Source organism: Pempheris klunzingeri, chromosome 3 (assembly GCF_042242105.1).
Source record: "Pempheris klunzingeri isolate RE-2024b chromosome 3, fPemKlu1.hap1, whole genome shotgun sequence".
NCBI classification, from domain to species: Eukaryota; Metazoa; Chordata; class Actinopteri; order Acropomatiformes; family Pempheridae; genus Pempheris; species Pempheris klunzingeri.
Genome location: NC_092014.1, coordinates 7,323,185 through 7,347,210, shown reverse-complemented (window position 1 = coordinate 7,347,210; position 24,026 = coordinate 7,323,185). Strand labels below are relative to the sequence as shown.

At 40.8% G+C, this 24,026-nt stretch overlaps 4 protein-coding genes across 4 annotated transcripts; all 4 read left to right on the top strand.

Moving 5' to 3' along the window:
• On the top strand, positions 1-5,039 carry pdia2 (protein disulfide isomerase family A, member 2). The gene is made up of 11 exons (XM_070856541.1): positions 1-316; positions 989-1,195; positions 2,017-2,150; positions 2,247-2,384; positions 2,660-2,776; positions 2,882-3,007; positions 3,216-3,410; positions 3,559-3,679; positions 4,259-4,437; positions 4,569-4,772; positions 4,904-5,039. Exons 1-11 carry the CDS (start codon positions 25-27, stop codon positions 4,958-4,960), a joined length of 1,770 nt encoding a protein of 589 aa, XP_070712642.1. The 5' UTR covers positions 1-24; the 3' UTR covers positions 4,961-5,039.
• Positions 5,040-8,510: 3,471 nt separating this feature from the next.
• On the top strand, positions 8,511-9,366 carry LOC139199477 (lipopolysaccharide-induced tumor necrosis factor-alpha factor homolog). Its single transcript, XM_070828555.1, has 4 exons — positions 8,511-8,649; positions 8,728-8,826; positions 8,947-9,154; positions 9,261-9,366. The coding sequence occupies exons 1-4, from the start codon at positions 8,511-8,513 to the stop codon at positions 9,364-9,366; spliced, it is 552 nt and encodes a 183-aa protein (XP_070684656.1).
• A 2,643-nt stretch (positions 9,367-12,009) lies between these two features.
• On the top strand, positions 12,010-16,390 carry LOC139199087 (protein disulfide-isomerase). The gene is made up of 11 exons (XM_070828101.1): positions 12,010-12,207; positions 12,369-12,569; positions 12,885-13,009; positions 13,109-13,246; positions 13,518-13,625; positions 14,074-14,199; positions 14,326-14,523; positions 14,621-14,741; positions 15,408-15,589; positions 15,873-15,962; positions 16,102-16,390. The coding sequence occupies exons 1-11, from the start codon at positions 12,027-12,029 to the stop codon at positions 16,183-16,185; spliced, it is 1,554 nt and encodes a 517-aa protein (XP_070684202.1). The 5' UTR covers positions 12,010-12,026; the 3' UTR covers positions 16,186-16,390.
• Positions 16,391-17,647: 1,257 nt separating this feature from the next.
• On the top strand, positions 17,648-23,420 carry LOC139199275 (synaptogyrin-3-like). Its single transcript, XM_070828322.1, has 4 exons — positions 17,648-17,752; positions 19,884-20,118; positions 20,900-21,045; positions 23,193-23,420. The coding sequence occupies exons 1-4, from the start codon at positions 17,648-17,650 to the stop codon at positions 23,418-23,420; spliced, it is 714 nt and encodes a 237-aa protein (XP_070684423.1).
• The last annotated feature ends 606 nt before the right edge of the window (positions 23,421-24,026 follow it).

Sequence of the window (24,026 nt, the reverse complement as noted above, 5' to 3'; positions counted from 1 at the left end):
AGCAGCTCAGACAGAAACGGCAACATGAGGACGCGCACGCTTTTATCCATAACTCTGCTGGGCCTGCTGCTGTGGGCCGCCTGCATCCAGGCCGACGACACTGACACAGACACAGACACTGACAAACAGACAGAATCTCAGGAGGAGACATCAGTGGAGCAGACTGCAGGAGAGACTGTGGCAGAAAAGGAAACTGAAGATGCACCAAAGAAGGAGAAAACAACGGAGATAGAGGAGGAGAAAGATGTGATGGTTCTTCACATCCACAACTTTGCCAGAGCTCTCAGCGAAAATCAGTATTTATTGGTTGAATTCTGTAAGTAGACATGAATTATCTCTAATGTAGAAACAGTAAAGTGATCACTGTTAATGATGATTAAACTCTTACAAAGAACTTTTTTAACAAAATATGTATGAAATTAGTGTTGCTTTTTAGCACAAATGCCATCAGTGGCAACATATGTTGTCTGTCATTGACCACTTTGGTGTTAAAAGTTGTCCCAGATGTGTGTTTTCCTAAAGAAGACATGCAGATGTAAATAGTTCATTAATTTGACATGCTATTTAGATTTGAACGTAAAATTGTCTGAGTTTTCTACCACAGCCCTCATGAGGTATTATCACACACGTGGCCTCTCCTGTCCAGATGCTCTCTTGGTTCAACTCTCCCACAGATGAGCTCAGCGCTGCGACTGGAGAGGCCATGACAAGGAAAAGAGCAAAAGGGGATAAAGGCTGAGCCCAACTGCCGCTGCTGCTATCAGCAGCTTATTTCCATGTGTATCTGGGCATGTGCTGCTGATAGCAACAAAAACCTTCACAGAACAGAGGCCTGTGTGTCTGCTGTTTTGGTTTTACCCCACCCCCCATTGGTTTTCCATAGTTCTTCTACAAGGAAATACATTTAAAGTTAATCACATGCTGTATGATGATATTCACTGTGTGTATGTTTGTGTGTGTTTGTTTGTGTGTGTGTGTGTGTGTGTAGATGCTCCCTGGTGTGGCCACTGTAAACACCTGGAGCCGGTTTATGCAGAGGCTGCTGGGAAACTGAAGACGGAGGAACCAGAGATGCGTTTGGCCAAAGTGGACGCCACAGAGGAGAAGGAGCTGGCCGAGGAGTTTGACATCGGAGGCTTCCCCACTTTGAAACTGTTTGTCAAAGGAGACCGCAAGCAGCCTGTTGAATACACTGGTGAATACACACACACAGGGACACACGTAATGTAACTGTAAATTACACCGGTAAAGCTGGATAGCCATGTGTGTGTGTGTGTGTGTGTGTGTGTGTGTGTGTTTATCTTAGTAGTTTACTGATGAACCTGTCTACCGTCTTTGCCTGAAGATATTTAATTGGCTCATCAGTTTTTTTTGTGTCTTAAATGTTTGTGCAAAAATCAACTGTATTTATCTTGTTTCATTTTATGGAATTTTTTTTCTCTTTTAACATCTGGTCAAAGGAATAGTTCAACTTTTTTTATCGAAACCGGCCTTTTCTCAGTTCAGTTCAGTTCAATTCAATTCAAACCTTTTATTGTCATATGTACAGATAAAAACTAGTTTCACCCAACAATAAATGTCTTGCTTTGCCCTTTCACCTTCAATGCTGCTTCAGGATTTTAAAAAATAGATAAACAGAAAAATAAACAGTAGCTCTAGAGAAAAACTATATACAGTTGAAGTGGTAATTCAAGTAGCAACTGTCTATTGTCTATGAGGGGAGACTGTCTATTGCTTTCTTCCAGAGAATTAGATGAGAAGACTCTCATGTGTGTGTGTTTACTATGAAACTTCACCCAGGACACCATTAGCTTAGTTTAACTTAGCTTGGCTTTGCATGAAGAGTCATCAGCATGAATCAACATAAATTATTGCATGTCTTTATAACCTGTTTAGTTTGAGCTACTGTGACTTTTGTTTTCTTTTTATCTCACATTTCAGTGTTTTAAGCACCTGAAATGGCTCCAGCATGACTTGATGTGGTTTAATTTGCTTGTGTTTGTACCTGTTTTCCAGGTAAGAGGTCAGCAGAGGGAATAATCCAGTGGATGAAGCGTCGTGCCGGCCCTGGTGCTCCAGAGCTCGACTCTGAAGACTCTGCAGCTCAGTTCATCGATTCCCATAACATCACTATTGTGGGATTCTTTGACGTACGTTTATGTAGCTGATGTGTCCTTCCTGGTAAATCATATCATTACATATTTAAATCTGTATTCATATTTTATGATGATTTATATTTATGTTAGAATCTGGACGGTGAGGCGGCCAAGGTCTTAAAGGAAGTGAGTTTGGATATGACTGACGTCGAGTTTGCCATGTCAGCGAGTCCTGAGGTTTTCCAGAAGTATGAAGTCAAAGCCGACTCAGTGGTGCTCTTCAAAAAGGTACAAATGTTATGATACTAACTAAATGCCAGAGAATGAAGTGTTATAGAGAAAGGCAGTACCAAGATACAAGAAGCCCTAAAGATACTAGCTTTGCTGCCATCTAGCGCCGAGAAATAGTGCAAACAGGGGATATTTTGCTGATTCAGACATCTGTGAAGGAGTTTTCTAAACTTTCCTTTCTGTTAAGTGTTTCATGACTAGCACAGTTAAAGAGATTAGGATTAGGTGTGCTGAAATTGAGTAAAGAAAATGTGTTTGTGTGTGTGTGCTAGTTTGATGATGGCAGAGCAGACTTTTCACTGTCAGAAGAAGGAAAACTGGACAAACAAAATCTGACCTCCTTCATCAAGGAAAACAGCCTGCAGCTGATCATCCCATTCAGACAGGAGGTAACACAGGCACAGGCACACATGATTAGAAAATTAACTGTAAAATTATATTGAAATAACACTGTCTGTGTGTGTGTGTGTGTGTGTGTGTGTGTGTGTTCCCAGACTGCAGACAAGATCTTCTCCTCCAACATTCGCCTGCACAGCCTGCTGTTCATCAACTCCTCTGTGGAGAGTCAGACAGCCCTGGTGGACGAATCCAGGACTATTGCCAGAAAGTTCAAGGGCAAGGTAACAGTGTGTGTGTGAGTGTGTGTGTGAGTGTGTGTGTGTGTAAGAGTGCATCTGCATTTGCATGTGTTTAGGAGAGCGTGATGCTGAGAGAAAGTCAGTGACAGAAAGACATGAACTTCATTTAACCTTATTGGCTATGTTTTTATTGTTGTGTGTGTGTGTGTGTGTGTGTGTGTGTGTGTGTGTGTGTGTGTGTATTATGCAGATGCTATTTATTGTGATCGATGTGACAGACACCCTGTCTCATGTGCTGAAATACTTCGGCGTGTCCGAGCAAGACGTCCCAACTGCACGTATCATCAACATGGACACGACAAAAAAGTTCACCATCGCTGCTGGAGCTCTCACAGCAGATTCACTGGGACAGTTGTGCCAGGAGGTTGTGGATGGCTCTGCCAAGGTAACACACACACACACACACACACACACACACACACACACACACACACATGTTTCATATTCAGTCAAACAGCAGCATTAAGCCTTGTTAAATTAAAACTTAAACATTAAACATTAAACATTAAAACTTGTCTTGTTTTGTTTTGCAGCCCTACTATCGGTCTGAGGAGATCCCAGAGGACTGGAATAAAGGACCAGTCAAAGTCCTGGTGGGGAAAAACTTTGAGTCTGTTGCTCTGGATCCAACCAAAAATGTCTTTGTGGAGTTCTGTAAGTCACTTTGTCTGCCTGCCTGTAGTCTGTACTGTAAAAACTCAGACTGGAATTTAGAGAAATCAGCTTATTTCATAAAATTAAACTCAAGACAATTGTTGAATCTTAAATTTCTCATTTCTATTTTTAAACATTATCTTCGTCATATATTACCTCATTAAATTATGGCCGTACTTAAAAATGACATTTCCTCAATAAGGTGTTAATAAAGTAGATCTTAAAACATTGAAGTACCTCTGAACACCTGTGAGTTAACTAGCTTACAGCTGCCTTTTCACTCGTTCATCCGTGACGATGCTCAGTTGACCAGATGGTCAGGCCAGCCATAATTATGACAAGAAAAATGTAGCAACATCAGAGTTGGAGCTGAATATACAAAAGTGTCAAAGCAAACAAACACACGTCATCAGCCAAAGGTCGTTCAGGGTCGTTCAGGGTCACTGAACAGTCATAGTGATGACCAACTTTACATCATGCACCAGGTAGCAGATGTGCCCTTTCATCTTCTAACAGTGTGTGCACCTGTGTGTGTGTGTGTGTGTGTGTGTGTGTGTGTGTGTGTGTGTGTGTGTGTAGATGCTCCATGGTGTGGACACTGTAAGGAACTGGCTCCCATCTGGGATCAGCTGGGTGAAAAATACACCGACAATAATGACATCATCATAGCCAAGATGGACGCCACGGCCAACGAGGTTGACTCTATTACCATTGAAGGATTCCCAACACTCAAATACTTCCCAGCTGGTGGCAAAGAGGTATGCAGACAAACACACACACACACACACACGCACACGCACACACACGCACACACACACACACACACACACACACACACACACCCTCTCCTGCTCATCATTTTGTCTCTTCCTCCGCTGTTCCCCTGAAGGTGGTCAACTACAGTGGGAAAAGGGATCTGGAGACTCTGTCTAAGTTCCTGGATGATGGAGGAGTGTTGCCTGAGGGTTCAGATGATGAGGAGGAGGATGAGGAAGATGAGGATGAAGCAGATGAAGCAGATGAAGCAGATGAAGCAGATGAAGCGGATAAAGATGCAGGCGAGAAAGCTGACGATGCTGATGATGATAGCAAGGTTTGTATTTTTTCTGCTACTTTGTATATTCATATATATCTAAAATTTTTTAAAAAGTTTAAAATATTTGTATTAGTAAATATAAATCTACTCCATTCACCATTCTCCTGTTTTATTTCTCTCTCTTTCAGGAGACCGAAGACTCTGAAGATGGAGTGACCAACAAAACATCTAAAGATGAGCTCTGATGTGACTTTGTTCTCAGTCTTGCATCTTCCCATTTTTCTTAATAAAACTATGTTGGTTTACAAACATAACTTACCATAACCATAACCATATACTTGGTTTGATTCAAAACCTGATTTTCTGCAACATTATAATCACACACTAAACAAAAATGCTGCTAAATAGCACCATAAGTGGTTCTTTGGCTCGTGATCACAGGAACCACCTTTGATGCTAGATAGTACCTGTCAAATGAAAACCTTTCCTCAGCTAAACTAAAGCTAAACTAAACACCTAAACTAAGCTAAAGAACCAGTGGAGAACCTCAAGAGAACCATGTAGGGGCCTAACAGGTTCTTGTGTGGTAGTGGTATATATAGCTCCTCCATCACCCCAAAGAACTGTAAGCCACCAACTTCTTTGACCAAGAAAGAAAAAAAGAAAGAAAGATCCATTAAATCAACAGAGTGACAAGGCACAGGAGGAAGCAGATTGACAGATAGGAACCAAGATGTGTTCATCATTCCTAAGGGACACCAAACAGACAGACAGACTGACAGCTGTCATAAATAATATTGTTCTGATCAAAGGAGGTGCATCCTGCAGCACAGGCTGCACAATGATTAGACAGACAGGTATAACATACAATCAGGATATACATGCATGGTGATTCACAAAAGGTACCAGTACCAGTGATAACTAAATGATGTTTAAAAATCTGAGTTTCTTTAAATCTTAAATGTTTATTTATCGGTTAGAACTTCTTAAGCTAACTGCACTATTAAAAACCTTTGGATTAACAGTGCTTCTCAAAAGTGCTACAAATATATGACGATCTTATAGACCATGATGCATTGCTGTAGATTAGAATAACCAACATTATGGAAATCAGTTCAAATTAGAAGGTGTAGAATAAAAAGACGACATCTCTGGTTCTGCTGTATTGGTTTTTATCCTTTTTTAAAAAGATGTCAATTGAGAATCCAGTGTAGTAGAAGTGCAATTCTAAATCAAAATAAATGGAGTTCCTTTTTAAATTAAACATTTCACCTGATCAATTGGCAGAAAATACAGTATGTGATATCCAATGAAACAATTGAATAAAAAATAAATATGGATTATTGTTTATTTCTGTAGCTTTTATAACTACAAACACTTACAAGAGACTAAAAGCTGCTTCACCTTGCTTGGTTCTGGTTCTGGGAATGCTGAGTAGACCAATAGTGCACCAGCTGACCTGAGGGGTCTGGATGTCTCAGACCTTATAAGTCAGCTATGTATTTGGGTCCAAAACCATTTATTGCTTTGTAAGCAGGTAATAGGATTTTAAAATCTATCCTTTGGCCCACTGGAAGCCAGTGGAGGGATTTAAGAACCGGTGTGATGTGCTCCACATTCTTGATGTTAGTGAGCTGCAGTTGTCTAACTGATTTTTTATTAAGACCCTTGAAGACACTATTGCAGTAATCCATCGTGCTGAAGATAAATGCGTGAATACGTTTTATCTGTATCTTGTTTAGACAAACATCTTTTAATTCTGCCCATGTTTTTAAGGTGGTATTAGGCTGATTTGATTATTGTTTTCATATGGAAATTGAAGCTGGAACAGACAAAGTGTTTGAACAGGGGAAACAGGGTTGGTTTTCAGTCTGTTGGAAGCAAAATGTTTCCAATTCCAGAGGAGAACAGGTTCAACAGGCTGTGATGTCACAAATGTCCCCAGCATGATATGTGTTTCAGCCGAGCTTCCTCATTTGTCCAAGGTAAGACCACTGCTCTGTGTCTATATCTCACACATCACACTTGTTTAATTAGTGCAGGAGGGCGCGTACGACTCCTTGCAGGCAGTTTGTTTATAGTGGAGGCGGGTCTGTGCCTGTTTGGATCAGATACCACAGCTCAGATGTATCTTGTTTACATAAGAGAAGAGACGCATGTGAGCTAGAATTACTTGGCTTCATTCAGCAGGTGTGTTTCATGGCTGATACAATTGGTTTTAGGTGACATAATGGCATGAAAACACATTTTGTGGAGAAACAGTAAAGTGGAATCACATGATTCAGGACTACCTGTGTGCAGCGTCACATACCATAATGACACTGTGTTATGTTGTAAGTGTCTAACTGAGCATTTGAACTGCGTAAAGCTGATAATGAGTACGGCTTCAATTTGATGAAAAGTAAAAATATTTTCTCTCTGAATCTACTGTAGTTGTATTCATGTATATTTGGTGCTCTGGATTTTAAAATTGTACAATAATTTGAGTTTTAGTGTGTAAATGCTGAACAAATAGTGAGGATATCTACTTTGAAGTAACTGTGCTGTAATGCTGCAGTGTGTGTGTGTGTTAATTTGGCACTGTCACTTTAAACCTCTGCTACTCGGGTGAAAGTTCAGACTGGTGAACACACACTGACCTCAAGCATAAACCTCTCTGTTGTCTCTATTGTCTAACCTGTAGTAGTGAAGGGAGGAGATGAAACCAGTAACTCCCACAGCAGAAGTACAGAGAGACAGAGCTGTGATGTAGCTACATTGTTGACTGACTTCTGACTTTTTCACCCTAGTTCAGCCTCCTCATACACACTAGGCTGGTGAACACAAGTGGTCCTGCCAGTTATGGACTAAATAGAGACAGCAGTGACGATACACACTCTTTATATTGCAGGTACACAAAAAACTGGGAGACCACTCCAACAAAATAGAAAATCTAAGTAGGAAAGAAAAATAGATCGTTGAATTGACATCATCATCATGTATCATATGACCGAGTGCAGTGAAATGTTCAAAGATACCGTCTATTGCAATGTTCTTCTTTCTTTTTAAATCCTTTAAAAATGACACCAAAATCGATTCGCTTTTTTGAAAAAAATAAACGATATTCTCCAGCCGCCCACTGACTCCTCACTGATTTTGACTCCTTCCCAATGGATGCAGCAACCAGTGTTGGTCCATTGGTCACAGACAGTCGGGGTTTTTTTCGGTTTCTGATCTTCATTCACTGAATGATTCTGCTGATTCACTGTCTCAGTGGCAGCTGAGCAAATTGAATCTGCTGCTGAAGGCAGAGATGCAGCTTAAAAAAAACGTCAGAAAAAGCCTGACAAAGCTAGAACGGACATTGAGAGAAGTTTGTCTGCTTCCAAAGTTAAAACTTTCATCCTTAATTTAACAGCCAATTTCAATTAAATAGACACAATAGACAAGTTTTTTAAATAACAGGTCCAAAAATATGACGTCTTGAAGGAATCATGTAGAAAAATAATGCGCTACACAGGAGAAAATGCACATTTCATTCCACTAAACACCAGTCAGTGTCTTTGTGTGAGATTCAGATTCAGATTCAGATTCAGACAACTTTATTTATCCCTGAGGGGCAATTCATTTAATTCAGTACAAACATCAGTACATACAGACAACCACTAATTAATAATTAGATAATTCAATTAAGGAAAGCATTTTAAGGACAAGGGACAGTAAGAGGGACAAGTTACAATAAGAACCCTGAAATTCTTGTGTATTATCTGCTGTCTCTGCACTGTGCAGCTTCCTGTTCGTCTGGATGATCTCCTGATGGAACCCCCTTCGTATGAGGAGGCCAGTCTCCACCCTCCCGCTCAGGGCACAGCGGCATTCAACTTCCCCCCTCCCCCATCCTACGATGCCTCCCTCCTCTCCCCCTCAACACCTCCTCCCACCTACGGAGAAGCAGGTAACGCATAATCTCACTGGTCTCCAGTTCTGTCACAGCTCAATGTGGGTGCACTTTAACTCTTTATTTATTTTCTAGTTACAGTCCATGCCAATTCCTTTCCTGTCCTGACTCCACCAGCTGCTGTGACGTCTCCAGCACAAAACAATGGAATCATAATCCACCAAATTACACAAAGTATTAAGCCTACATCTTTACAACTGCTCTTAATAGTATACACACAAACCAATTCGGCAGGAGTAAATAACACTTAATTTACATCTTAATTTGTCCTCCTCTGTACCCTCTGAATGCCAGTCGGTGTACCGCTGCCTGTCAGTGGCAGAGAAACGCAGCCAGAAGCGGTGGTGACCCAGCCACCGCCTGTTCCCATCTCAGTGACATGTCTGAGAGACGTCCCCAGTGTGGTTCGTTGCCCACACTGCCACCACGTTGTCACCACTAAAGTCACATACCTGGCTGGGAGGGCTGCCTGGTGTATGTGCTTCCTCCTCACAATGATGGGGTGAGACACAGATACACACACGTATGAGTGTTTAACGTAGTGCTGAACCAGCTTTAACAGAGCGTTATCTGCTATCTCTGCACATGTGTGTGTGTGTGTGTTTCAGGTTGGTCTGTGGTTTCTGTCTCATCCCATTCATGGTTCGTGGCCTACAAGATGCACATCATTCCTGCCCACGGTGTGAAAACCATCTGCACATATACACAAGATGACACCACCAGGTTTAATCAGGCTCCTCTTGTCCCAAAATCCCACTCATGACATATTTTTGTCACAATTTGGATAAATAAACGGTTTGTCATGAGCTGGGAATGTAAACAGCTCACTGCCCGAGCAACACAGGGAAGAAAGAGCGTGTTTAGTTGATGATAAATGTGAGATTTAAGGTTCATCCAGCACATAAACCTTTCGCTATAAAAACCTGTCACCGCTGGAATCTTCAGGAGTTCAAACTCAGCACTGCTTTTCATTATGACACACAAGATTACTATCTTTTAACAGCTTCAAGGGATGTGCATATGGTGCCAAAAAATACTCGATTTTCACTTTCTAATACAATCTTTCTAAACATATTCCATCCCTGACAGATCAGACAGTTGGGTTGTGTGTATTGCACATTTTTGAACATTTTAAGGCACAAGCAGACAAGCATTTCTAATATATACAGGAAAACTAGGCAAAAACACTTCTTGCACTTTTGACCATAAGTAAGGATGTATTGTGTGGTTTTAATTAAAGTTATTGAGGAGGAGGAGAATAGTGAATCCGTCCCTGCCTGTAAATACAGCAGCATTTTACCACACGAGTGCAGGATGCTTTGCAACACTAAAGTGCAGATGAAACAGAAGGGAGAGGACCGAGGACATTTATGATGAACAAGATGATGTCCAGGACTTGATTCATAGTTTTGTTTTTGTTTTTCATTTATTACAAAATTGTATTTTCTGTATTTCTCTTTTACCAATGCAGACATTCATGTTAATGACGGAAGCAACTTCTCTAGGCTTGAATGACAGACATGATTATTTTATTGGAAAACACATTGACTGCACTTCCGAGGTAGATTTTGGCAGATCTTTTCTGACACCTACCTAACTCTTCTGTTCTTCGTGTTTAAGGCCGTAACTCCTTTATCATTCTTATTAGTACACAGATGTGAGGTGAGCTGATGTAATTCCTGCATATGGCTCTGCACAGCTTCAACATGAACATATGAACACCTGTGTGGGAACCAAATATTAACACAGGATTGGAACCTGCTACCAGAAATGAGACAATAACTAAGTGTTTACACCATTAAGGTTTACTTATATTCAGGTAAAAACAACTTTTTACAATTTCAATTATGATCAGTTGAGAAACACAAAACTTTGATTTACAATCTATAATTTAAACTCTGCAATTGGGTGTAGTGTTAAAAATACTGATGGTGTCTTTACATTATTAACTGTTACATTAGCTGTGATACTTACCATAACTTGGTTTATTCCATGTTAAACGTTTTCCTTTGCATCACTTTCCAAAGGTAAAAAAAACACCATAACTAGATGTTACAGTCACAAAGTGGTGACTAAGTGGTTAAACTCTCCTTAAAAGATTTGTATCTGAAAGAAATAGTTGGACATTTTGTGAAACACACTTATTAGCTTAGCTTTGCATTAAGACTGGAATCATGGGATGCACCCAGTCTGGCTAGATAGCAGTGACTTCCTGGAGTCACAGAGGACACCAGATAAATAGCCGAAAGTAGATACCAACAAACACTTCATAGCTCCCCGCATTCTCTGAATTTGTAGTATTGGTGTAGATAACAGATTTTATTTAGATGTAACTGCCAACGATGGAGGTTTTTCAGTCATGTTTCCAGCAGTTTGTTGTCACTTGTACACTTGTGGTCTTTTCAGAAATTCCTGATGTCCTTTGACTGCAAACTACAACTCTGAGGCCGATAGTGAAAGTTTTTCCATCCCAAAGCTAAGACGTTATGATGTGACATTGGCAGAAATCCCCTGTTTTTGTACCAGATATAACATGTAAACTGGTGGGCCTTAGTGATGCTGTCAGGCAGGCAGGTGGACAAAGCCAGGCCTGCTGTTTCCCCTTGTGTGCAGCTTCTACCGCACTGATACTGTATGAGGGTACCAATCTTTTTATCTAACCGCCTGCAAGAAAGCAAATAAATGTATTTATCAAAATGTTGAACTGTTCCTGTAAGGATACATGTACCTGCTCAACACCAGGTACGGGAAACACGCTGAAAGTTGTGGTTGAAGGATATATGCGGTGCCTGTGCTGCTGAGTCTGTGCACTTCAATACAACGACTGATTTATGTACCTGCTCAATCTGTTATGGTTTTAATAATGTTTGACGCTCAGTATCCCTTTCTTTTTATAATCAAAATGATGATCCTATTATTATTTATCATTCTATCATGTTGATAGAGAAATAAAAATGGTCTTAATTACTTTGACAACGCTGTGGAGTGGTTTTATTTTTCAAATATCTGCAGGAGTGGGTGGATTTTGCATATGAAAATGCATATGTCAGTGTGTGTGTGTATGGTTTTGTGCTTCCATTTTGACCTTGTTGAGGCTAACAGTGTCAAGCAAAGGGCATTTAGATATTAGTGATATACTTGATATGAACAGCAGCCAATAGCAGAGATACAGCAGGGCTCAGATAGGAAAGTTAATCAGCTACAGACTGGTGGGCCTAGTCGGCAGATAACAAGAGCATTCACAACTACCAGCTCAGCACTGATACACACACACACACACACACACACACTAGCCCTTCACTTCACCACTCCCTCCTTACCTTCCCGTCAAGCTCGTTCCAGTGTTCAGTTTGTCAGTCTGTGCGCGAACCGTCATGAGGACTCTGTTGCTGCTGGGGGTGACGGCCTTCTGTCTGTGTGTGTTTGTCGCCGCTGACACACAATCTGACCGACAGGCAGACAAATCATCCCCTGAGAAGGATGGAGTTTTACAGCTGAAGAAAGGGAATTTCAACAGGGCACTGAGAAAACACAAGCAGCTGCTGGTGCACTTCTGTAAGTTACACACAAAGACTTTCACAGCTTGATCTTGACCTACATGTTTATAATGGCTAAGCATAAAAACGACACCTTCAGAGTGTCTTTGGGCTGGAGTGACCTCGTCCTGCAGCACTTCATCATGTCCTCATTTGTACTCCTTTACTGTGTGTGTGTAGATGCTCCCTTGTCTGGTGAAGGCCAACGTGTGTCAGCAGCTTTTGAGGGTGCTGCTGCAGAGCTGCAGGGATCAGAGATCAAACTGGCAGTGCTTGATGTGACAGTGGAGAAGGACCTGGCTAAAGAACTCAATGCAACAGGCCTCCCCGCGATCAGGCTGTACGTCTCAGGAGATAAACACAACCCTGTACTGTGTCCTGGTACGTGCAAATGAAGAACAGTAGCTCCTTTATACAACTGTTACATCAGAGAAAGTTAACGGAGGTGTAATTTATCATTTCATTTGTAACTAAGTTCCTCCTGGTTCCAGGCAGCTAAAACATTGTATGATGATAATGTGCATGTAACATCTAACAAATATAAATTAATAATGTATGTACTAAATTGTCCCACATGTATAAATATACTGAATGATCTAAAGAATGAGATCATCTGTGCAAATACGCATTTCTCCTAACGTATCAAATTATTTATTTAACATAATAGACATATTGTTTTCCTGGATTGTGATTAAGTTCCTCAGAGCTCGGCCTCCATCTTGACCTGGCTGAAAAGGAGGGCGGGATCTGCTGCTGACTTCATCACTGACCTCAGCCAACCAGAGGCCTCAGAGGAACTGACAGTAGTTGGATTCTTTAAGGTGAAAACAAATTGTTCACTTTTCCAGCTTCTCACCGGTGTCGTGTCTGTAATCAGTTGTCTGAAAAACAAATGTGTGTGTGTTTTTGCGTGTGTGTAGGAGCTGAATCATGAGTATGTCCAGGTGTTCTACACTGCAGCTGTTGACCTTCCTGATATTAACTTCGCCGTGACTCAGGACAATGAAGTTATCAGCAAATATGGTCTCACGCACGATGTTGTGCTGCTGCTCAAAAAGGTGCTTTAAAATACGACACACACCAGACGCAGACACACACCTCTGACAGATGGCTGCGAACATCTGTGTGCTGTATGTGTCTCTGTGTTGTCTTGGATGTGACATTATTGGCCATTTTGGATGCAAGAGATGGGATTTAAACCATTAAACCGTCACGTCAAGCTGGTGGAGTGCATTCATGTACAAAGTAGTTCAAGATGTTCATTACATTCTTACCTGTATGTGTGTGTGTGTGTGTGTGTGTGTGTGTGTGTGTGTGTGTTTCCTGCAGTCTAAGCTCATCCAGGCTTATAAAATGATGCCTCAGACATCCAAAGAGGAGCTGATCGTTTTTATCACCGTCTACCAGATGGATCCAGTGACTGAGTACACTGGACAGGTAGAGTATTAGACATATGGTACAGTTTGGAATCCTTTTTTTAAAAATGTAAACTCACTGAGATGGGTTACTTCTCTGTATTGATACAAATCTATAGTTTTGGTTTTAGTTTCCATCTTTTTAGGGTGAAAATCTGAAGGTGCATGAATATGAAAAAGAACACATGAAGCCTAACATTTCCCTTGATTTTGTTCTCATATTTGAAATGTACCTTCCATGAGGGAAATCCACCGAAAGACACTAACAGTAAAATAAAACAAAAATTATATTGTTCGAAATACATAAGGTCAACAGGGGATAACTCTTTTGGATGATTTCTGGGTGGAGTATTGTGTTCTTTCACATTACATCTTATTGTATTGTACAGCAGTTGTTGTCGTCCTTATTTAGACACACATAACCTTGTATTGTTAATGGAGATGTTTTCATGTCGTTCCCTCTCATGCAGACAGCCACTCAGATATTAGCATCACCTGTGCTAAACCACGCCCTCCTCTTTGTCAACAAAAGCTCTGCAGACTTCAAAGAGATCCACTCTGCCTTTAACAGCGCTGCAGAAGCATTCAGGTTAAGGGTGAGAACCAAACACACACACAGACACACAAATTATTTCAAACCACAGCATTGCAAAACACATTGTCACACAAAATCTGCCTGCAAGCCGCTGAAGAGCTTCACCTCTGCATGTGTGCGTATTCAGATTTTATTTGTGTGGGTGAACGTGGATGAGCCTCGTAATGGCAGGCTGATGGAGTATTTCCGGGTTCGGGATTTCGAGGCTCCTCTCATCCGACTGGTCAACCTAACAGACCATGTGACCTATCACCTCCCCTCTGATGCTCTGGATGAGGCGACCATAAAGAACTTCTGCCAGTCCTACCTCGAGGGCAAAGCTAAGGTAACATCCACTCTCGATGTTACGATGCATAACAGGAACTGCAGAAGCACCTGGTCTTGATATAAATAATGTGCTTGTGTGCATGTTAACGTCACAGCCTAAAATGCAGAGCGAGGAGATACCTGAAGGATGGGACAAACAGCCGGTGAAGCAGCTGGTGGGAATGACCCTGGAGAAAGTCGCCTTTAACCCAAACAAGACTGTTTTTGTCCTGCTCTGTATGTAAATATACTATTTAACAATCTTACAATACTATCTGATACCATTTAACAACTCTGCTGTTCCCCCTCAGCTCCACAGAGCATTATGGCGTCGCTTATTTTCCAACCTGCTACTTTATTGTTTCAGTTTATTCTCATCAACACTGTTGTAGCCAGAATGTGTTGTCAGCAAAAAAAAAAAAAAGTCTTCATACACCCTCTGCCTGCTCAGCAACAAACTACAGATAAAGTTTCATTCAGGAGTTGGTGGAGACCAAAATCAGAGCTAGAAGTAGAGTGAAGAGTAGTCTTACATTCATCGGACAACCAAAAACACGACTCCTGATTATTTCTAATGTTGCTCCATGTCTGCTAGATGTGTAAATAGTGAAAATCTGATTGCTAACAAATTTGCCTTGATAACAGGAGTTGCTGATGTCGATCTTTCAGCTTGTTTTGTTGCCCCCAAGTGGCTAAAATATCAATTAACACAGGTTCAGACAAAACTTCAAATCAACAAATCCAAGCTTCCTGGGTCATCCTGCTTTTTTATTATTGACTGATTTTGTTGTTTTCTCTTTTCTCTCCACTCTTGATGTCTCTTCTTGTTCGTACTCACCTACCTTTAATAATCTATACTATTAACACACTACACTATTAACATACTATAAATGTACGTTTCAGATCTGCCCTACAGTCCGGAGTCCCGTGCTCTGTTTCCGCTGTGGGAGGAGTTGGCTGAGGCCTTGAAGGAGCGAGAGGACGTGGTCGTCGCTCGCATCGACGCCTCGGCCAACGACATCAACATGTCACTGCAGGGCTCCTATCCATCGCTCTGCCTGTTCCCTGCTCTATATGCTGAAAGAGTATGATTTTTGATGATGGTTTTTCATAGGATGATTTGACTGTTTAATGATGTGAACTAGCTTTGAATGAATCATTAACAATCAATTCAAAGTCTGTTAATAACAGACTTTGAATTTTCTTAGAGAAGGGTTAGAAAAATATACAATGTATGAATTAGAGCAGTATTATGCATTAAAAATACAAATTTCTATGAAATGAATGCTGAAATCTGATGATATGTGTTATCCCTTGACATATACCGAGGTAATAATGTGTGTTTTGTGATATCTGCGTTCCTGTCAGATGATAGTTTACCCTGGTAAGAGGAAGCTGAAGGACCTGATTAAGTTCCTCGACAAAGAGATGGAAAAAGCCAAAAAATACAGAGTCAAGGTAAATGATCTCCGTCATTACTCTGCCCCACAATCACCATCACCGCTGCAGTGGTTTGAATTTGTATGATTGTGTGTGTTTGAGAGCTGCTTCTTTTTTCCTGTGTTTAAAAATAAACTTCTTTCTTTTGTGTCTCCAGGAGGATGAAGACAGGAGGAAGTACATCGAGGCCATAAAAGCTGAAGAGGCAAAAAAAGCCAACAAAACCAAAGATGAGCTTTAATCCAGAAACAAAGAGAGTACAGTGAGAGTGAGTGAGTGAGTGAGTGTGTGTGTGTGTGTGTGTGTGTGTGTGTGTGTGTGAGTGTGTGCGTGTGTGTGTGTGCATGTGTGTGTGTCTGTATATGTCATATTTTTTAGTCTGTCCTCTCTAAACAAGGGTCTGGTTTTATCTACTCAACCAAACTGTCTGTCCAGTCAAATCCAATAAAGCCTCCACTTAAAGACTCTGATGGTTACAGGACTTTTTCTTTATTCAACCTCAGTGGGTTTGTCAGTTTCGTGTTGACTGTGGGAATTCAAAGTTGAAGCAGGCTTGCTATTGACTTCAGCTAAGCTAAAATAGCTAGACCCTGAACGTCACATCAGCATAGTCGATATTATTGGCCGATTTTACTTTAACATACACACACACACCGTCTCCATTACAGTTTCTACACCAGGGAGCACTGAAAAAATGTATCATTTAGCATTAAAACAACACACCAATTTAAGGGATTCTTGTCAAACTGTTTGATTACGTTAAGTGTTTTCCTTAAATGATGAGACTGGTGATAATTGCTGTTTTTGTTATTAACAACAAATCCCATGAATAGACCAAACCCAACAATGATAACTGGTTTATTGTTGCCAAATTTATTGATGATGATGACAATGATGATTTATTAATTATTTATTGACGCTCACAAAAATGTAGAATATCCTTTACAAGTACAGCTTCTGATTTCAGTATTATTGTGTCATATATACAAACTTACATATAAAATAGTCAATTAACGTTCAAAGAAATGAACTGTGTGAACATGGTGGTTATTTTATAGGCATTTTTAGAAGTAATATATCTACATTTGATTAGTTTTAGGCCAACAAACTACATTTAACAAAAGATTTACTATTTCCCTACCAGAGTTAATCACCCCTGGCTGTCGGGCAGTGTTTGGAAACAGCTTTTAGATCATGTAGTCACATAAAAATTATGAAAAAAAATTAAAGGAAGTATAAAATTGTAGAGATTTATTTATTCTCTTGAGACCTGCATGTAAAACTTCCATCTTTTTTAATTACAATTTTGCTTGAAATCTTTATCTTGAACAAGAGAACTATGTAAAAACACACGTGTGTATCATCATGATATAGAGTTGATAAATGATAGCAAATAATACTGAAATATCGCCCACCCTAATTATAGCACGGGCATTTTAGCTTTATATCTCTTTTTAAGAAAAAAAAAAAAAAAAGAAAAGAAAGAAAACATCCTGTTCGAGAGCCTATAAATTATGAAGACAAGTGGTTTGAAATTAAAAGCCCTGATGATGAGTCCCAGTCATCCTGCAGGCTGAGCTCCGCTCCCAGTGACGCGGTGTGACTTCACTCGGAGGCTGGAGGAGGACGCCGCCGCCTCGCAGCTCTCTGTCCGTCTCCTCTCGTCCTCTCAGCGGCCGTCAGGCAGCAGTAAAGCCGGAGGGATGGAGCTAGCGGGCGCGTACGGCGCCGGGAAGGCCGGGAGCTTCGTCTTCGATCCGGTCGCCTTCTTCACGCACCCCCGGACCATCCTCAGACTGATGTCGTGGGTAAGCCTCCTCTGCAATGTGCGGGCTGGCATCAATGGACAGGCCTACCTGCACCCTCCCTCCCTCCCTCTGTGTCTCCCCCATTCACATTGTCTGTCTGTACCTCGCTCTTTGCTTATGTGTCTTCTATCCAGTCAAGTCAGGATTCATACAAATCAGTATTTGTACCATCTGTCTCTGCTGTTTATTCCAGCTCGGTGTGAAGAAGATAAATCATTGGGGTTGATGTGATGCAGCTTGTGGCAGGAGCGTCTGATTACCATATGTTTATCTGGAGCCTCTTTGTGTCTACACTGAGCTCATGTGGACGCTTTGGATTTAAATAACATGAATTGTAACACGTCCCCTTGGTGTGATGCTGTGCAGCTGTGAGTCACCATACAGCAATTTAATGGGCACTCAAGGAACAAAGAGTAATCTGGTTTTTATATGAGGCATTGCAAGTTCACAGGAGCACAGAAAGCTCCTCTCTCTCTTTCTCTGTGTCTTTGTCTCATAATTCAGTTCAGTTCAATTCAGTTCAACCTGACTTGTAACGTAACTGTTTGCCTGTTGTCCTTAATACAAAGCAAATCTTTAATCGTAAACTAAAATACAGTAACTAGCGGAAACTAAATCAAGTCAAAATGAAGCTTCAGGTTAGAACAAACAGATATTATAAATTGGAGCAGGACAACAGTGGTGTGATGTAACCAAGTACATTTACTAAAATACTGTACTTAAGTACAATTGTGATGTACTTGTACTTTACTTATTTATTTTTCTACTTTATATTTATAGATTTATGATTGACAGCATTAGTTACTTTGCAGATTCAGATTCTGAATACAAAAAAAAAGTTATAAATACTGATCTATTATTATGGATTTAAGATACCTTGAAGTATAAAAATGAATTAAAAGTGATGGTTACATATTAATGAATCACTAAATATAATATAAAACATATTCATCTGAAATAGTTGTCAATAATGAAATTGCCAAATGTTTTGCAAATCAATTAATTAATTAGAGTAATTTTTTAAAGTAAAGTCTCTGATTTCAACTCCTTAAATATGAATATAGTTTGGTTTCTTTACTCCTTAGTGACAGTTAGCTGAATGTATCTTTGGGTTGTGGACAAAACAAGACATTTGAGGACGTCACTGTCATGTTCTGACATTTTATAAACCAAACAACTAATCGATTAATGGAGAAAAGAACTGACAGATTGTCTGCTCTGAAAATAATTGTTAGGTGCAGCCCTATACTGAAATGTGCCATTCTGTATAATGAGTACATTGGTACATTGCATATGTGATGATGCTTATGTACTTTTACTTAGAGAAGTTTTTGAATTTAGGAATTGTTTCAGAGAGGCCTGAAGGCAGCTCTTGTATCAAAATGAATAGTTTGATATTACTCTCACACAGACCTTAAATAAATTAACATGAACTTGAGGGTAGAGGAGTCAAGCAAATCAAAGGTATTGTAGATTTGAAAAACTTGGCAGCTCTTAGTCCTCTCAGAGACAATCTCCGTGGTTACTTGGGATAATCCATAGATCCAACGGCAGAGAGTTTTTCTATTTTATAAAGAAGAAGAAATTCTAATGTCTGTTGAGATTGAGGTGTGTGGATTACCAACAATAACCAGAAAATTACCTCTGGGAAGACACAGTGCTCTTCAGTTTTCCTCAGTGGAGGTTATTAAAGAATAAAATTGAAAATGGCTGTGCGGCAAGTGGGACGATGTTTTGTAATTTGGGTGAAATCGCCCGTAATGACATGTTGTTTGATCGATGGTTGACGATTTATAACAACTGAGTCTGCAGCAGTCAGTATAAACCCAACATGAGCCAGACTTTATTAGTCAGATAAATCGAAAACAAGAAAGAAACACATCGCAAAGGGAATATTTAAGGAAAAAATTGTCTTGTTTTGTTTTATTTTTTGTGAATTATCCCTTTAAAACTATTACATACTCACACTTGAGAGAAGTGTATCTTTGTGTCTTTGTATCTTGGAGCAGTGCTTTCACTGGTGTGTCTATGTGTGGCATGTATGAGGAATGAAAGGCATTCATACACCAGTGTGAGTTCATTCCCTTCTACCTGTTAGATAATAAACCGGCCCACGTGTGCCTCCCTGCAGGTTTTCTCCATGGTGGTGTTCAGCTGCATCGTGAACGAGGGCTACATCAACATCGGCAGCGAACGTTTGCTCTGCGTCTTCAACAACAACGCTGATGCCTGCAACTATGGGGTTACTGTGGGCGTCGCCTGCTTCCTCGGCTGCATCTTTTTCATGATCCTGGACGTTTACTTTCCCTCCATCAGCAGCGTCAGGGACAGACGACGTGCTGTCCTGCTGGACCTCATCTTCTCTGGTACATTTACTCACAAATATCTCGAGTGGACTGTCCTTGATCAAATATAGAGTTTCAAAAACCAAGTTACAAAAAGGAAATGTATTTAAAACCAAGATTCTTAGAAGCAAATAAAGAAAAACTTTTAGGTATATGAAAGAAAAAGATGTGCCGCATAAAAAATAGATTAATGTGACACGCACCAGTCCTTAGAGGCAGCTTAAAAGCATTTTAGGAAATATGCATATTTGCATTCTTGATGAGAGTTGAGAGACGAGAAGATCGATACCACTCACACATCTGTGTGGTAAATATGAAGCTACAGCCAGAAGCTGGTTAGCTTATCGGGGGGAAACTGCTAGCCTGGCTATTTTCTTTGTTTGATCCGTACGAAAACCAAAGTGTAAAAACCGACACCTTACGGTCCGTCGTGTGATGCCATTGGGCCCAAAAAGACTTTTTTACATTGTGAAAGAGACACCTGTAAATCAGCAGATACATTTTTTTGAGAGTCACAACCCGTGAAATTAATTGTGTCACCATTATCAGAATTTGATCTAATCAGTCCGATAACATTTGGAAAGTCCAGAAGAGCACAGAGTCTACAAGTCTACAAGAAAACCAAATCTTGTAAATATATTTACAATGTGTTTGTTAATGACAAACCAAAACTAATGACATTTCCATCAGCGTCAGCTCTACTTTGTGTTTCCTGCTAATTATCTAATCCTAGCATGCTAACACACTGAACAAAGATGGCTGACGTTATACCTGCTAATCCCTCTCCGTGTCCCGCCTCCAGGTCTTGCCAGCTTCCTGTGGTTCGTTGGCTTCTGTTTTCTGGCCAATCAGTGGCAGGCGACCTCCCCAGACGAGCTGCCATTGGCCCAGGGCTCAGACGCCGCCCGAGCCGCCATCGCTTTCTGCTTCTTCTCCATCCTCACCTGGGTCTGTATGCTCATTACCTGTGTGCAAACATGTCCTCTGTCCGTGTGTGCATTCATGTGTGTTTGTGTTCATGGTGTGTGTATGTGTGTATTCCAGGGTTATCAGTGTCTGCTGGCAATGAACAGATTTAAGAGCATTTCCTTCATGGAGGACAAGCAGAGGCTCCTGCCTGGGAGCCCTCCCACCCTCGCTCTAGTCTAACACACACTTAATACAATATTTTAGATATATATTTCACATATTACAATACACATTATTTTTCCAATTTTGATATACAGTTTATCACCATGGCAAATGTATGCACTGTATCACATATAATGTAATCAAATTGCTGCTCAATATAGTTAACTGTAATCCACAATTTTGGATCTTTATGTTTTAAGTTTTTAATTCCAGTTTGCTTAGAATAATGAATTTGGACAACAGATTTTAGAAAAATTACACAGTATCATCATGGTATAATTCCACCGAAAGTCAACAAGGCACTAATAACGAATCACTGCCAGATATTAATCAGAGTTTCACTTATCATGGATTTGTTCGTGGTTGATCTGTCTTTACTATAATCATAATTAGTTTTCAGATATTCAGATATATTTCAGAAGTATCTCTGGGGAAAGTGAAAGAGGAGTGCTTGCACGTCTTTTATTATGGTGCCCTTGAGCAAGGCCTTTGACCAGCTGTCTGCTCCAGTTGGGTGTGAATGTGTGTAACCGTTTGGATGAAAGAAAGCTGCTCTCAGCTTGACTTCCCCGGTTAAATAAAAGAAAACATTGCTGGTCAGAGACTGACTGATTTATTATCCACTGAACTCAAAGGAGCCAATTTAAACAATTTTACCAGCAAACATATAGCAGCCATCCATCTCACTGTTAGAGGATGAGGAGAGGTTATGCTGTAATTGTGTCGAGGAGGTAGAGTATGTTACAAAAGATGTCTTTTATTCTGGAAAGTCAAGTTTTTTCCCCAATAGTCCTGTGGTAAATCATTCCAGTGTTCTTCTATTGAGGATTTATAACTTCGAGAGAGAACAAAATCAATGTTCTTTTGGCTCTTTGGGGAAATCTACTGGCTCTCATTAGTATTTGGTGAAAGGAGACAATTCAGAAAGAGCTGGAGTCAGAGATAACCAATGAAAAAGGTGAAACAGAAGATGTCTTGGAGTCTGGCAGAGGGCAAATTCAGCACACAGCCGAACAATGCAGATAAAAAAAAATTCAAGTATTATAATAAGATTATAGAAAAATGAATGATCTCAATCTGGTAGGGAAAATCAGAAAACTGTGAAGTGATTCGACACGCTGGATTCCATTTTGGGCCACCGACCAGCTGGTGTCAGCCCCAGTGATGATGCACCGGCACATGTCCCAGTTTGTAAACGCTGTATACAGCGGACACTGAAGGAAAGACCCATAACCAAGATCGCACAAAGCTCTTGTATGTTTAGGCTCGAGCCTCTTTTGGTCCTACTGTAGTCCAGACTGAAAGATTTCAACAACTATGTTGGATTGCCATGAAATTTTCTGCAGACAGTCATGGTCTCCAGAGGATGAATCCTATCATCTCTCGTGATCTTCTTACTTTTCCCGCAGCGGCATCATGAGGTCAAAATTTCCACTTGTCCACTATGCTTGTTTATGATACAAATACTGTACCTGCAAAACTAATGACATTCCTATGAACCTCAACTTTGCTTTTTGTTTAGCGCACAATTAGCAATTGTTGTCATGCCAACAAGCCAACCTAAGATGGTGAACCTGGTAAACATTATCAGCATCATGTGAGCATGTGTAGCACACTGATGGTAGCATTTAGCTTAAAGCACTGCTGTGCCCATGTACAGCCTAACAAAGCTAAAGTGGCTACAGACTCGTTGTCGATTTACTAATTTTTAACGGTGAGGATGGACCAATGGCTGCTTGTTGCATGTCTGTGTTAAAAATAATGAATTTGTGTGCGTTAAAGACTCAACATCTGAATGGTCACGAATAAGAGGGATGCATTTTGGTCCCTCCACTCCAACCACCCTTTGAATTGCCTACTGCCTATAACAGTAATGATGTAGTTCTAATGCAGATATGTGTGTTACTAACAGTCTGTGCTAATGTGTCTGTGTGTGTGTGTGTGTGTGTGTGTGTTACTAACAGGCTGTACTGACGCTGAGTGCACTGCGGCGCTTCTTAACTGGCAGCAACACGAACTTGTTCACATGGCAACACCTGGATCCCGCCCCAAGCAACGCTCGAGCTACACCGTACCCCATCGCCAACGGAGCCACCATCGTAACCACCAACCCCTATCAAGCCCCGCCCTTCACTGAAACCCTGGACCCCCAGAAACTCACACAGCAGAGACCCATGGCTCCTGCCTTCTAGAGATGGACAGAAAGAGGAGGTGTGAGCTGGACGACCCTACATACCAAGCAGGCACGGACAACTTCCTGCCTGGCTGATTAGCGGCTTTCCATCCTCTCCTGGGATTGGCGGGATTTTGGGGCGTGTGATGTATGATCTATTTTCACCATGGCAACTGCTGGCTCAGCTTAGTTAGTTGTAACTCTCTGTGTCAAGAATACCGTCTTCTGCTCATGCACACACACTCACACACACAGATGTCGACGCACGCCAGCACAGCTGTACTCACTCCCACCTGGAAACAGTATATATACATGTACACCTGGAACCACATGTAGATACACCTGGAAGTACACACACACACACACACACACACACACACACAAACCTTGACTGCATGTTCATATGGTGAGGTGCAGATTAACATAGATGTAGATCAGTGATGATGCTCCATCTGCCTTATTGAGGGATAAAAGGTCTTTAGTGAAGGAAATATGGAGGACAGTGAAGCTCCATTGCTCCGTTTGTCTTCTGTTTGCCCTCAGTCAGTCTGACCAATCACAAGCTGCCCTGCAGACCTGTGGCCTCCCATTGGCTCGAATTGAGACAGACAAGCAGCTTGTCGAG